General features: G+C 42.5%; 1 protein-coding gene across 1 annotated transcript; it reads left to right on the forward strand.

Moving 5' to 3' along the window:
• The first annotated feature begins 5901 nt into the window (after positions 1 to 5901).
• On the forward strand, positions 5902 to 10981 carry LOC123157479 (chaperone protein dnaJ 10). The gene is made up of 10 exons (XM_044575775.1): positions 5902 to 6239; positions 6347 to 6406; positions 8048 to 8130; positions 8381 to 8540; positions 8676 to 8805; positions 9485 to 9643; positions 9782 to 9960; positions 10071 to 10151; positions 10236 to 10379; positions 10614 to 10981. Exons 1-10 carry the CDS (start codon positions 6153 to 6155, stop codon positions 10713 to 10715), a joined length of 1185 nt encoding a protein of 394 aa, XP_044431710.1. The 5' UTR covers positions 5902 to 6152; the 3' UTR covers positions 10716 to 10981.
• The last annotated feature ends 4652 nt before the right edge of the window (positions 10982 to 15633 follow it).

Genomic DNA, 15633 nt, shown 5'->3' on the forward strand with positions numbered 1-15633 from the left:
AATTCGGAAGTGAAATCCAATATCAATTCTGTGACAGCCAAACAAGTTGGTTTTGGATTTCGGTAATGAAATCCACAAAATCCGGCCCAAATGACAGGAGCCAAATGGGCTATTAATTATTTTCAAACTTGAGCAAATTAGTTGAAGTTGGACAAGGAAGACAACGTAATGAGTTATGGTTGTGTATATTTGCATAGAACTTATATTGTTATGGATCCTCCAATATGTGGTGTTTGCTTAGGATCTTTTGCTAGCCAAAAAATGGTACTAAGTAGAGATACAACTTGTGCATCCAAAAACCCTTAAACCCAGTTTCTTGCCATGAGTGTCCACCATACCTACCTATGGATTGAATAAGATCCTTCAAGTAAGTTGTCATCGATTCATAAAGCAATAAAAATTGCTCCTAAATATGTTTGATCTTTTATTGTAAGGGGAAATAAGCGTTGTACAAACTTGTGATGGCAAAGTAATAAAAGAGACGGACTGCATAATAAAGGTTGCTATCATAAGGGGCAATATAACATGACGTTCCTTTGCATTAAGAGATTGTGCATCCAAAAGTTAAAAGTGCATGACAACCTCTGCTTCCCTCTACGAAGGGCCTATCTTTTACTTTTCATTATTTACTTTTATACAAGAGTCAATAGTATGCATTCTTGTTTCAACCTCAATTATTCTCTATTTGGCAAGCATCATGTGGTGGGGAAAGATCTAGGCACATATGACCAGTCAAATATATTTGGTCATGATTATTATTGCTGACAATTATCTCTATGATAAATGAGTTGGGAGGCGAAACATTAAGCCCCTATCTTTCTCTGTGTTCGATGGATGTCATTTGTTCTAAAAACATGCTTTGAGTACTAGCAATCACATAAGACTATATGATGATTGAGTATGTGGAGCTCTTACTTAGACTTTGTTGAATAAGTTGAATTGCAATTGCTTGGTGACTGAGAACATATGTTGTTAAGTTTCAAGAGAAGGCATTGTTTGAACCGTAATATGTGAATTGATTGCTACTTTATCATGATGAGTTTTATGAGAAAGAGTTGATGTCATGATGCTAGGAAAAGTGATTGAAATTATCATTGATCAAACTTATGCACCATGCTAGCATTCACACTTCATAAATTATTTCTTTTATCATTTACCTACTCGAGGACGAGTAGGAATTAAGCTCGGGGATGCTGATTCGTCTCCAATGTCCCTATAATGTATGAAGTATTCATGCCATGTTTACAATAATTTTATATGGTTTTGGTACGATTTGAATGGAACTAACCTGGACTAACATTGTTTTTAGCATAACTACTGTGGTGTTGTTTTTTGTGCAAAAATAAAAGTTCTCGGAATTGGACGAAACTTTTTGATGTTTTTTTGGAAGAAAACGAGCAAAGAACCACCAAAGGGGGGGGGGACTCGGCTGCCCACAAGGCACCAAGGTGCGCCACCCCCCTGGCATGCCTTGGTGGGTAGTGGCCCCCCTGATGCCCATCTTCATGTGAAACCGGCGCCAAAAAATCATATATTTTCAGAAGCCCCCGAAAGTTAACCTAGATCAGAAGTTCCGCCGCCGCAAGCCTCTATAGCCATGAAAAACCAATCTAGACCCTGTTCGGGCACCCTGTCGGAGGGGAAATCATCACCGGAGGCCATCTTCATCATCCAGGCGGCCACCATGATGAGGAGGGAGTAGTCCACCCTCAGGACTGAGGGTTTATACCAGTAGCTATGTGTTTAATCTCTCACTCTCATGTTCTTGGTTTGGCACCACCTTGATGTATTGTGAGTTTTGTTAATATAGTTGGATCACGTGGTGTTTTCCCCTCTCTTTCTTGTTGTGATGAATTGAGTTTTCCATTTGCGATTTCGTTATTATCGGATTGGATACTTTTATGGATTTGAGAGCACTTAATGTACGTCTTGCTATGAATACACGTGGTGACAATGGGTTGTCATATTGATTCACTTGATATATGTTTTGTCGCTCACCTCGCGGATTCCCGAGGTGACATCGGGGTACTCTATGCATAGGGGTTGATGCACATTTTCGTCCTTGTTTCTCTGGTAGAAATCTTGGGGCACCCTTTGAGATTTTTTGTTGGATTGAGTATTATGAATCTAAAAATGTTTGATGCATATCATATAATCAACTCACGGATACTCGCGGTGACATTGGAGTATCTAGGTGACACTAGAGTTGGTTGATGTGTATCATATGGTGTTATTTTAGTACAAACTCTTGGATAGATCGATCGGAAAGTGTAACTTGGTGTTATTTTAGTACGAACTCTTGGATAGATCGATCGGAAAGGATAACGTTGAGGTGGTTTCGTACCCTACAAACAATTTATTCTCATGTTCTCCGCTAGATAAGAACTTTGGAGTGATTCTTCATCGCATGTTGAGGGATGGTTATATGATCCAATTATATTAGCATTGTTGAGACATTGCACTAGCGAAAGTACGGACCGTAGGCCTCATTTTCAAGCATTGCAATACCGTTTGTGCTCACTTTTGTTACTTGCTACCTTGCTGTTTTTTATTGTTACTATTACAAAAAAAATCAATATCTACTATCATTTCTACACTTGTGTCGCCATCTCTTCGCCGAACTAGTGCACTTATGCAATTTTCCATTATATTGGGTGTGTTGGGGACACAAAAGACTTTTTGTTATTTGATTGCAGGGTTGTATGAGAGAGACCATCTTCATCCTACACCTCCCACATATTGATAAACCTTAGGTCATCCACTTGAGGGAAAATTGCTACTGCCCTACAAAACTCTGCGCTTAGAGGCCCAACACGATTCTACAAGGATAAAGTTGCGTAGTAGACATTAGGCACCATACTCTTTCACTTGGGGAAATATTCACCGAGCCTATCGTATTTGCGCTCCTCTCAACTCTACTCCTTACCTTTGCACTTGCATGTTCACTTTCCGTTGCCTATTACTCTAGATATGCATGTGTAGGGTGTTCTTTAGATTACTAGAAGAGTCCATTCTTGAGCTTAGTAGTTTATTCACCCCCTCCTCTAGACATACTTATCGATCCTACAAGTGGTATCAGAGTTTTGGTCTATTTTGCAAGGTCCTCCATTAGTGAGTCCTTGAAAAGTTGACTTTTTATTTTGGCTTAACCGCCTAGGAGAGTATGACATCTAGTGGGGAAGTTATCATTGTAGAGGTCCTTACTTTGATGGTGCTAACTTCTATATCTGCAAGCATAAAATGAGAATGCACATTCTTGGTCAAAATCTCGCTGTTTAGGCATCATTCATGTTGATTTGCAAGGTGATTTCTTCCACCGGTGTGAACCGGATCGTGATGCTACCGCCGAAGAACTAAAGATGTTGCAACACAATGCTCAAGCATGTGATATCCTCTTTAATGATTTGTTCCCTGAAAAATTCAGCAAGATTAGTCGTCCTGAGAGTGCTAAAGAGATTTGGGACACTTCGTTGGAAATGTATGAAGGAACCGAGTTCATGAAGGAATCTAAGCTTCTGTTTCAGGTGCAGTCTTAGCCCCATTTCTGCAATACTGACATCACGACCATCTTAGGCAGTGTTGAGACCGGGGCAGAGAAGGTATGGGCGGCGGCGGAGGAAGGAGGGGAGTTGGAGGCTGGCAGCTGAAGCTCCACAGACGACAGGTACGACGGGCAGGGCCTCTTTGAAGGGTGCTCTGGGTTGATCAGTCGCGACAACTAGGGGTGGGGAGGAGAGGGGATTGTCGGTGAAGTCCAAGCCACGAGGACTCCAGTCCCGTCTTGACGTAGGTGTCAGGGGCTAGAGTAGCCCGCCTCCGGTGAGGTCGGGAGGGTGTTGGATCGGAGGGGAGGAGGGCCTCGGCTCCCATCCTCTGACTAGGCCATGCAGCTTAATCTTGACGATGCACGCTCATGTTTATGTTGTGTGTAGTTGGCACAAGGAGTTTGCATTGATGATCAGAATGATGTCTTTTTTTTCGAGAGTACGCCAATGGTGTACCATATTTTTATAGAAGGGAGCAACACAATTACAAGAGACTAGACACGGGTGTGAACAGCCGGCTAGCAACACCAACACCACACAAAGCTATCTAGACTACTCTCTCACGAATGGCTCTAATCTTCCAACTCCCGCGGTCTTCCAATCCTTCATCTCCACCATGATTTGGTCTACAAGAAGTGGAGGTATTCTTTGCTGCCCGATGCGACCAAACAAACGCGCATTACGTTGTTTCCAAATCGACCAAGCTGTGGCTATAACCAGCGTGTCAAATCCTCTCCTATGCTTCGCAATAACGCTCTTTCTAGCCAGAAGCCACCATTCGATAAAGGTAGCATTTTGATCCGGGTAGGGTACGTCAACTCCAACCTTTGCAAAGTAGAGGTGCCAAACTTCCTTTGCATAGCTACATTGCACCATAATGTGATCAACGGTGTCTTCTTCGTGTAGACATAGAAAGCAGGCAGTTGTGTCATCCTACAACCCATGCCTCGCCCTCCTATCCGATGTCCACAACCTATATTGAGTTGCTAACCAAGCGAAGATTTTGCATTTGAGGATGGCCCCGCTCCTCCAGATGCACTCATATGTCGACGATCTGATAAGGCCAAGGCAAAGCCTTTGATACACCGATCTGGTCGTGTACGAGCCAGAGCTGTCACACGGTCAAGCGAACACATCCGGCTCAAGGTGTTCCCTTTGCACGCCAGCAATGGCCGCCCGAAGATGCATGAGCTGAATCAGAGCTATGAATGGTAGCTCGCCGATAATATCCTGCTCCCATTGGCCATTAATCAAAGCATGGCACACTATTCTCATGTTCTGCACTCTTGTCGGAACCAAGGACAAAATTGTCGGTGCAATGTCAACCACCGTTGCGCCATTGATCCATCTGTCTTTCCAGAATAGGACTCGCTCCCCATTGCCAACTGTGATGTGTACAAGCTATTGAACACCTCTCGAGCCTCAACATCAATCAAAAACGGGATGCCCTGCCACGGCCTATCCGGATCTGTCCTCCTCAGCCACTCCCACCTCACTCTAAGAGCAAGAGCCTGCAGTTTGAGGTTTTCGATTCCAAGTCCACCATAACACGTAGGGCGACAGATCGTGTTCCAAGCGACAAGGCACTGCCCACCATTCACTTTATCATTTCCTGCCCAAAAGAAGGATCTCATCCATGCATCAATCTCCTCAAAGACCCAATCTGGCGCGTTGAGGACCATAAGCTGATGTATCGGTCTCGCCGCAACCACCGACTTCACAAGTACCAATCGGCTCGGCCTTTGAATGAGCCCTCTTTGCCAAGCAGGTATGAACTTCCGTGCTTGATCGATTAAGGGCTGCCAATCCCCTCGCGTGAGCTGCTTGACTGCCAGTGGTATGCCCAGATACTTTCAAGGAAAGCTGCCCAATGCACATTGCAAGGTGCCCCGCACGCGATGCTGATCTTCCTCATTACCTCTAATCACAATCGCCATCGACTTGTTATAGTTCACCACCAGTCCTGAAGCCGTGCCAAATCAGAATGATGTCTTAAAACCGATTTCGTTCAGCGTTGATATCGGACTTTGTTTGGCATTACCGAATATCAATGCGAGGCAAAGACTCCAGAAAAAAAAACTGATGGGAAGGTTAAGGAAACAAAAATCAACAATCCTCACAATAGACTTCGATAAGGTGTGCAGTTCTTTTTTTTTTTTGAAGGTGTGCAGTTTGTTTGACATCATGTGGCAGACTTTTCCGGGGTGATTTAGGCCGAGGTAGTTGATACGGTCGACGACTCTGAGTCTGACTGCAGCAACCCACTGACCTGACCTGACCAGACCCAAATCCATCTTGGCTGCTGGACGTGGAATCGTGGTAGATTCCCAGCAAAGTATAGAAGTACTGTCCGACACCACGCGCTTTGCAGGTGGCCGAAATCCTAAAGCCCGACCAGTCGACCACCAGCCAGCTCCTCCGTCCTCTCCCCCCACGCCTGGCGTCCCACCGCCGCCGCCCCCGCCCCGCCGTCGCCGTCCGGCGCATCCCGCCTCCCCCCCTCGAGCGAGCAGTCGGTCACTTGGTGGAAGATCCGTCCCCCGCCGGCAACCGAATCGGGAAGAGGAGGAGGGGGCAGATCGAAGCTCCGGGCGAGAGTCGCCGGCCATGGTTAAGGAGACGGGCTACTACGACGTGCTCGGCGTGATCCCCACAGCCAGCGAGTCCGAGATCAAGAAGGCCTATTACATCAAGGTAGCCCTTCCGTTCCTCCTCGCGTCTGCTCGCTTCGATACGTTTTTTTTAGTATCTGATTCCTTCTGCTGCTGCTGCTGGTGGTGGTGGTGGTGGTGGTGTTGCAGGCGAGGCAGGTCCACCCAGACAAGAACCCTAATGACCCCCAGGCCGCAGGGAAGTTCCAGGTAAAGTGTTTTGCCTTTGCTCCTTTACCAATCTGCCCACCTTTCGCTCAGCTCACATCTGAGCTGCTGTGCCAAGCAACTCGGGCACTCATCCCATAGTGTAGAATCCTCGATTCAACCCGATTATAGGCTTACATCTTGGTGCCAAAACGCAACAAACTCTGGATAATGCCAACTGCCTCCAGACGAGTCCTGAAGGCAGGTGTTCTTGTTTGACTAGTCTGTTGGTGCCAATGGTGTTTTGCCTTCCTTGCTTATCAACGACTATTTTAAGTGCCTGTCTCGAGGACACATTCATCGAATTAAGGAGATAATTAAAATAAACAATTGCAACAAACAATGTTAAATCACACTTTTGATTTACTTCTTGGCATAAATATTTAACGAATCAGTAATTTTTGTGTCATAGCTACTCTATACTTCCCTATGAGCAAATAGTGAACCTTATGTACCATCTTGTAACATGTTGCTTTGAGAGTTGAGACCTGTTTTTTTTTTTAAAGAACGTCGCCGACCACTGGCCAGTCGAGCGTGAATTGCCATCTGTCAAACTATATTTGTTTGTTGCTACTCTAAAAATAGTAGATTTCACAAATATATGTGTGCTTTCACATTATGCAATTTGAGAAATCAGAAGCCGCGCCAGCTCACCTAAAAATGCTTTCGCACCTTCAACCCTGCATATTGTCTTGGGTCGATGCGAAAGAAGCTTCTGCCAAGCTTCAACTGGCCCAACCATGTGAAATTGTGAACTGCTTAACAACAAACATGGTAATGTAGCTCAGGATATTGCTCACACTCTTCAGTAATGAACCTTTATGGCTTTCATCAGTTAGTTATATATTCTCATGCATGAAAGAGTTTTTTTGGTTAGAAACATGCATGAAAGAGTTGGGTGCTAGTTATTGACTTATTGTACGTGCGGCTCGTCTCTTTGGGCGGCTGCTGGAGTAGGTTCCTCACTTTTAAGGAAATTATACACTGTGAGCAACTGAAGCTGCACTCATCAATACAAACTTTGCACTGACCCATATATTTATTCTAGTTCAGATTCTGATTCAGTCATGAAGGTTTGATGCTCTTACTAGTATTGCTATATTCTTCAGGAAGATCTAGCTACGCCATTTGAACCTAAATAGGCAGATTAACCATTTCAAGAAGCAAACTGGTCTGAGCCTGCAAGCAGGAAATTTTTTAACCTTATGTTCATAAATAACCGTGAGACTATGGTGTTATGCTAATCACATGCCATATGATTTTTTTAATATATTTTAAAGAACTGTTCTCACTACGTACTACTTAGCTGTAAGTACATTGTTATAGAAAAATTTGTTACATAATTAATTAATCTGTTGAACATTGTTATCCCCTCAGTTTCTAAATAGAAGCCTTTTTAGATATTTCAATACGGACTACATACGGTTTGCTCTGTATGTATTCCGTATTGGAATCTCTAAAAAGTCTTATATTTAGAAACTGAGGGAGTACTCCATAGCTGCTGTAGTTCGTATTATGTATTTCTCATGGTAGTTTTAAAATGAGAATTGATTCTATTGACTTTATGAGAAAGAATACTATGATGCGTGCCTAATTTTTCTTTAGTATAAGACTACTGTTTACACAGTGAAATTATGATTGCAGGAACTGGGGGAGGCATACCAAGTGCTTAGTGACCCCGCTCAGCGCCAAGCTTATGATGCACATGGGAAATCTGGCATCTCAACGTATGTTTGATTTCCATTGACAATTTATCTAGAGGTTTTGAAACCTACTCGAAACTTTAGGGCTGTGGCCTTGACACTTATGGCGAAGCAGCATGAGTACTGTTAGTCGAGGTTTTTGTAAAGGACTAGAGGCAAATAATTTTCTTCAATCCAAAAGATGCAATTTTTGAAAAAAAAAAGTTTCACCTCATATTGTAAACAATTTTATGATAATCATATTCTAACTAACTTGCTTGCCAACATTCTACAGGGATGGAATAATTGATCCAGCAGCAATTTTCGCGATGCTATTCGGTAGTGAGCTTTTTGAGGATTATATTGGTCAATTGGCAATGGCGTCAATGGCTTCACTTGATAATTTTGACGAAGATGAGCAGATCGACACAAAAAAGTTGCAAGACAAAATGCAGGTTTGGTTTAGATAAATTCTATGATCATTTACTAATATGCACCGACTCCATGACCATTAGTTTGGTTGTTGATCAGATCTCCATCCATTTTCATTGCATTTTATACTCTTTCGACCACTAATCTGCTGAACGCAGGCTGTTCAAAAAGAAAGAGAGGAGAAACTTGCAGAGATACTTAAAAACCGGCTGCACCTTTATGTTCAAGGAAATAAAGAGGAGTTTGTTCGGCTTGCTGAGGCCGAGGTGTCCAGACTTAGTGATGCAGGTTTGCTCCCTTCCTCCTTGAACTCCGGTTCCTTTTCCCTTGGTTGTCCTGCCTATTGCTGTAAGACTTTAGCCGGCAGTTGATGTGTTTGAAGGAGCTGCAATTTCGATGGTTCAGTGTGTGATTATCTTATTTGTTGTGTTCATGAGCATAGTGTGTGTGATGACATTCTTAGATCATCTGGAAAAAGCAGTTACTGTTTTTGTTGACGGGGTAAGTTGGCAGGGGTAACAGCTGCTTCGCATTTGGCTTATAACTAATTAAGACAATCAACTTTATAGTCCCTCTTATGTGCTAACTAAAAATAATATTTAATAAATTACTCCATCCCAAAATAAGTGACTCAACATTGTACTAAAGTTAGTACAAAGAGTGCACTTATTTTGAGACAGAGGGAGTACATCATGTTGACATCTTGCCTGAAGCAAAGAGTGCACGGAAGATCTATGCTGGTCTGTAGGAGTACTCCATAGTCCTAATTTGCTCTTCCCTTCCTGAATTACATGACAATGCTATAGGTAGACTAGAATGTGTTTACTGAACCTTTTCGTAACTGTTTAGTGCTTTTGCTTTAATACATTTTTCTGTTTGTATTCTCCTGTATGCTCTGTTGGACGGGCCCTTGATATCTGCATTCTGAAGTTCCTCCTCTTTTTGTCGTGTTGTCGTTGTCCTGCAGCATATGGGCTTGTTATGCTGAACACTATTGGCTATGTGTATTCAAGACAAGCTGCAAAAGAACTTGGAAAGAAGGCAATATATTTGGGGGTTCCGTTTGTAGCAGAATGGTTCAGAGACAAAGGCCATTTTATCAAATCCCAAGTAACAGCTGCAGCAGGTAAAAGCGTCTCGTCAATATTTTGTGAGCTTGTTTTGACATGTTTTATCTCGATTTGATACGGTGCTTCTTTGGGTTGTGAGTGTTCATGCTAGTATCATGTTGGTGATAAAACTCAGTTATGTTGCGTTACTGCAGGTGCAATAGCTCTTATGCAGCTGCAAGAAGACTTGAAGAAGCAGATGGGTGCTGAGGGCCAGACCACAGAGGAAGAACTTGAAGTGTACATGCAGAACCACAAAAAAGTTATGGTTGATTCCTTGTGGAAGCTTAATGTTGCTGACATAGAAGCCACCATATCACATGTCTGCCAGATGGTCTGTCCCAGCTTACCTGCCACCTTTTCATGCATGTTATGTGCCTTGTATTCTTCATTGAGTACTTAAAAGCTGGTTAGCAGTGATTTGTAACATTGTGTCGATACCAGGTGCTTCAGGACCCCTTGGCCAGGAAGGAAGACCTGCGTCTTCGTGCCAAAGGACTGAAAACTTTAGGGAAAATTTTCCAGGTATTGCTCGTTCATTTGTTTAATTCACGTGTTGGTAATGTCGTAACAATTCAGTTAATGAGTTTTATTTGTTCTCCATAATAGGGTGTTAAGCTCAACAGTGGCGAGGGGGAAGGGTCTCACATGAAGAATATAGATAACATGGATGACAATGCCGGTAGCTCCCCTGATTCGTCACCAAAACGGGAGTCATCATTCAATCCCATTCCTAACCCTCCTCTTACCCAGGTAGTTGCCCCTAAATTTTCATCTCCTGTGAAATTCCTGAAAACAGCTGTTCCTTTCTCCCATTTTAAATACATTATCATTTTGACTCAGTGGAGTTGTATTGGACTTGGGCCAGAGTTGTTTCTTGTTTTGACTTTTCAAACTAACCTGGGTCATAGTTAAAACTCTTACCTGACCTCTTTTTCCTTCCTTCCACACAAGACACTGAGAATTCATTTTCTTTTGTTGTGCTAGAGTCCATATGTGGAGGCTCCCCAGTTTGGCGGAACCTATTGTTCGTTCAACTTCCCAATGCCGACGGCTCCACCAGGTGCGCAGAGGGATCCGGTGCCTTGACGGCTGACACCAGATTTCATGTACCATTAATTATTTCGTGTAATGTCGCTTGTGCATGGTGCATCATTTGTACCTGTGGTAGTAGAGGAGATCGGATGAGTCCGAATCAATCAGATATAACCTCACTATTTCTCCGGTTGTGTAGCAGCCGCGCATTGTCTTTCTATTGTGTACAGTTGCGTTAAGGCTGCTGTTACAGAAGCAGCAGCAGGTCACAATTGTTGTACATGATTTGGTGTTATTCCTGAGCTGAGGTCTCTTGCTGACATTGAGGTTTACATGTCTCTGCTTTCTGTTGCGACTGCTCTTTTTTGCCGATGAAGCGCGTTGCGTGATGAACAGTCGTGCTGTGCAAAGAAGTTGATGTCCTGTTTAGAATGCAAAAACTGTACATTTTTTAGGGCCCCTGTTTGATTTGATGAATATCAGGAGCTGGAATTTTTTACAGGATTTCAATGGCATGCAATGCTCAGTGGGTAAAATATGTAAAATGAGAAACCATAGGAAGCGTCACATGAAAGAGAAGGAAGACAAAAAAAAGTGACGCGGTGGTGATCACAACATATGGAGAACGACTCATGAATATGGATATGGATGACAATTGGCATGATATATGTGTTCTCATCAATAGATAAGACTCAAATGTTACTTTTCCATAGTTAAGTGCAAAGTGGCATATGAAATTTTTGGCACGGCAATCCATGGGGAATATGTGGTGTTTCCATGATTGATGCTACCATTTCCCCAAGCAAAACGCGCGCAAAAAAAAAAAGCAACGGCGCAACTAAAAGGTTTTCAAGAACTTTGAATGTTTTCAATGAACTGATGCAATGGATATATACCATGTTATTCCCTCTTTGGTTCAGTACAAAGTTAGTACAACTATGGCATTGGCATGAGCCTTTGCTCAACTAGACTATCAGAGCTCAACCATGGCAAATGAAGGAACTCAGATCCGATCTAGACAACATGAGGAGCAAGTTAGAGCTATGAGAAAATTCATGGATAAGATCCAAGCAGATCTAGCCGAACGAATGCAACTACAGAGTGAAGAGTTTCAAGCTCGAAAACAATTACAACAACAACGGTTTGAGAAGCAAGTAGTTTTTTCTATTTTTGAAATACAGAGAGAGGTTAGTGGCTTCAACCTCATGCAAAGAGGGATAGAGGTAACACCTTTTGACGCAAAAAAATATAATTTTGTACTAAACCAACGACAAGTAATATGGATTGGAGGGAGTACACAATTTCAATTCAATGGACAAATAAATTCGTCTGCAAATACTTCTATGTTGGAGTCTTTATTTGAATTGTATGATAAGCTGACTCAATTATTGTTTTAGAATTTGTTTGGTGGTGTTTGTGTGACTTGGGAACAACTCACAACATTTATTTTTGGAATCATGCCATAGTTCACAACTTATGATAGCTTTTTCAGAATCCACAATACAACCAAACACCTTGATTCTTAGGAAAAAGATGACAAAAATCGTAGGAATGACATTTTTTTTAGAAGTCCAATATACAGATTTTCTTTTAACTTTTGGAAGTCCAATATACACATCGTAGGAATGAAAATTTTTTTAGAATTCCTATATACACATTCCATAGAAATATGTAGAAATATGAATACGAGCTCCAACCTCATTTTCTTTTTCCTTTTAGAAGTCTAATGCACTTTCACTCTATCTCCCTCTACCCTCTAAAATCCACGTGTTCTTTTTCATGTGCACCATCCAAAGGCATATACAGAATTCATGTGTTTGAACATCATTTAGGATTCCATGCTACATGACATCTAAATCCTGCATTTTTTCCTACCTACGTTTCATCCATGCAATTCAAATGGGCGTCATAAAATCAAAAGAATACAATTGGAATAGTGGAGTCCATATGTCTTATATAGGCAAACCCATTTTCAAGCTATTTTTGCTCTCACAGTGACTCACATGATCAAGATTAGGATTTGCTTGGTCCATTAGCAACTGCCCGATGAAGACACAAGAGACCTCTATCATTCAACATGCATTAGTACACTATAAGTACATTTTAAATCCCATTGCATTCGGTTGTGAATGTGATATCTAAGCTACTATTATGTTAAGATTTTTATTTTTTAGTGTTTCATAAAAAAAAATTTGCGGGGGTAAAGAGTTTTATTCCATATGCATAGGGTTACAATCGAGAAGCACCAACTCCTCAATACAAGGTGGTCCACGCTGAAGCCATACGACAGTAGTACTCTCCGTACGACTATACACTGCCAAACGATCTGCTACCCTATTTTGCTCTCGCTTTAGTTTTTAAGGAATAAACTCACGATCTACCATAAGATGCTTAACTCAGCTATCAAATGCCCATATGCTGGCCAGGACAGATTATCCCCCGACAACGCCGTCAATGCCTCGAAGGAGTCCGATTGGACGATAATAGGAACATTAGTATGTTGCACAGCCAACGCCATACCCTACATTAGTGCATGCAACTCCGCCTGCAGAGCATCGTTGCAGTTAAATAAGCACCGATATGCTGCAAAGATGATAGAACCGTCATGTCTCCTCAAGATCATCCCTGCCGCTGTCGAGCCATCAGCCGAAGGGAACGCTCCATCAACGGAAAGTGCCACTCGGTTCGCCGGTGATGAAGGCCAAGGCAAAACCTTGGTGAACACACTGGCTTGAACGCTCTGGACGTCCTCCTTCACTTGCATTTTTCCTTTAATAATATCCTCTGTGCTAAACCTCGTAGATAAGGCAAGAGAGTTCATATAGCTCTAAAGATAATCCGCCGAAACACTCGCCGCCGGAATATCCTTCCCATGTGTCATATCCGTTCTTAGAGACCAAATCCTCCACACAAGCATTATCACATGATCCCGTTCAATTTCTTGGCAATTAGACAACACGTTTAGGAGCCATTCTTTCCCTGAGTCAACTAGAAACTTTTGATCAGGGAGTTTCCACACTCTCCGCATGAGTTCCCAGAGTGTACGTGCATGATCACAAGCAATCAATGCATGAAATGAGCTTCTGCATTTTTGCCGCAAATGGGACAACCATCACGCTTAGTTAGGTGCCCGCAATTTTTTGCGCACACTTGTAGCAAGAGCACCGGTCACCACTTTCCAGGATGTAATACGCATTTTCAGGTGAACCTTAGAGCTCCAAATACATTACCAAATAGGACGCACTCCGGTAGGGTTGTGACTTGAGGCACCTATCGCATGATTCCCGGTTGCCAGCCGGTAGGCGCTCCTCACAGAAAAGCATTCGTTCTTCTCCGGGAACCAACCAATGAAATCTTGTCTATTCCTTGGAGAAGTACGAATTTTCAGAATTTCACAAACATCAATGTCCCAAAAGTGCTCTCTTAGTCGTTGCACATCCCATGCTCCATGTTCATCCAGAAAGTCCTCGACCCAATTATAACGACAATTTCTCTTTGGTGTAATTGGCCTAAGGTCGTGCCCCCATGGAATCCAAGGATCACGCCAGGTTTTAATTAAGGTACCATCACCAACTCTCCAGATAATCCCCTTCTTCAGCAGATCCAGACCATGACTAATACCCTTCCATATTGCCGACGAACTGCTAGGGAAAATAGTGTCCAACAAATTCCCAGTAGGGTAGTATTTTGCACGCAATAAACAAGCACATAGACTATCGGGGTTATCCAGCAACCGCCAAGCTTGTTTTGCTAACAACGCTTGATAAATGCCCGCATATCTCTAAATCCCATTCCTCCCATTGATTTGGGCAATTTCATTTTTTTTCCAACTAAGTCATGCCATCTTTTCTTTCCATTCTCAACACCCACCAATACTGTCGCATCATCCGTGTTAGGTCATCACGCACGGAGGCTGGAAGCTTGAACACACTCATGACATATGTGGGTATTGCTTGGGCGACCGCCTTCATCAAGATTTCCTTATTACCAGACGATAGATACTGCTCACTCCAATCTATTAGTCTTTTGCTCAAGCTTGCCTGAAGTGTTTCAAATTGACCCTTGTGCATTCTTCCTTCAGGTACCGGTAAACCCAAATATTTTGGTTCAAACACCTGTTGAGTAATCTCCAATGTATTTTCACATCCTCCACCACTGCATCAGGACAGTTATCAGAAAAAGGATGGAACACTTTCCTGGGTTAATAAGTTGACCCGTCGCCGAGGCATAAGTGTTCAACAAGCCTTTTATAGTGGTAGCCTGCTGGCCAGATGCATGAAACAACAACATTGTATCATCCACAAATAAGAGGTGAGATATCACCGGAGCACCACGACAAATAGTAACTCCTTGCAACTCCCCATTTTTTACTAATTTGGAAACTAGAGCAGAGAGAGCGTCAGCAACAAATAGGAACAAAAAATGGGGATAGGAGGTCACCTTGACGAAGGCTCCTAGAAGGTGTGAATGATTGCAGTAACCTCCCATTAAACTTCACCGAATATTTGACTGATCCCACACATGCCATAATCCATGAAATCCACCTCAAAGAAAAGCCCCATTTACTTAAGACTTGTTCCAAAAAATCCCAGCCCACTCAATCATAAGCCTTTGATAAATCCAACTTATATGCACAAGCTGCTGGAGAATTCTGCTTCAGGGATTGTATATGATGAATACGTTCAAAAGCAATTATAGAATTATCTGTAATAAGATGTCCCAAAATAAAAGCACTTTGGATCTCAGAAATAAGTTCCATTAACAAAGGGCGTAGATGATTAACCAAGCACTTAGAGACGATCTTATAAATGACATTGCATAAGCTTATTGGCCTGAAATCCTTTAGTTCCTTTGGAAGTGAAACTTTCGGGATTAGGACAATAGCTGTATCGTTAACTCCTTCCAGCATAACTCCGGACTTAAAGAATTCCAGGACAACTGCAACAATTTCAGATTTAAGAACCGCCCAATT

The sequence above is a fragment of the Triticum aestivum genome, chromosome 7B, assembly GCF_018294505.1.
Source record: "Triticum aestivum cultivar Chinese Spring chromosome 7B, IWGSC CS RefSeq v2.1, whole genome shotgun sequence".
In the NCBI taxonomy this organism is placed as follows: domain Eukaryota; kingdom Viridiplantae; phylum Streptophyta; class Magnoliopsida; order Poales; family Poaceae; genus Triticum; species Triticum aestivum.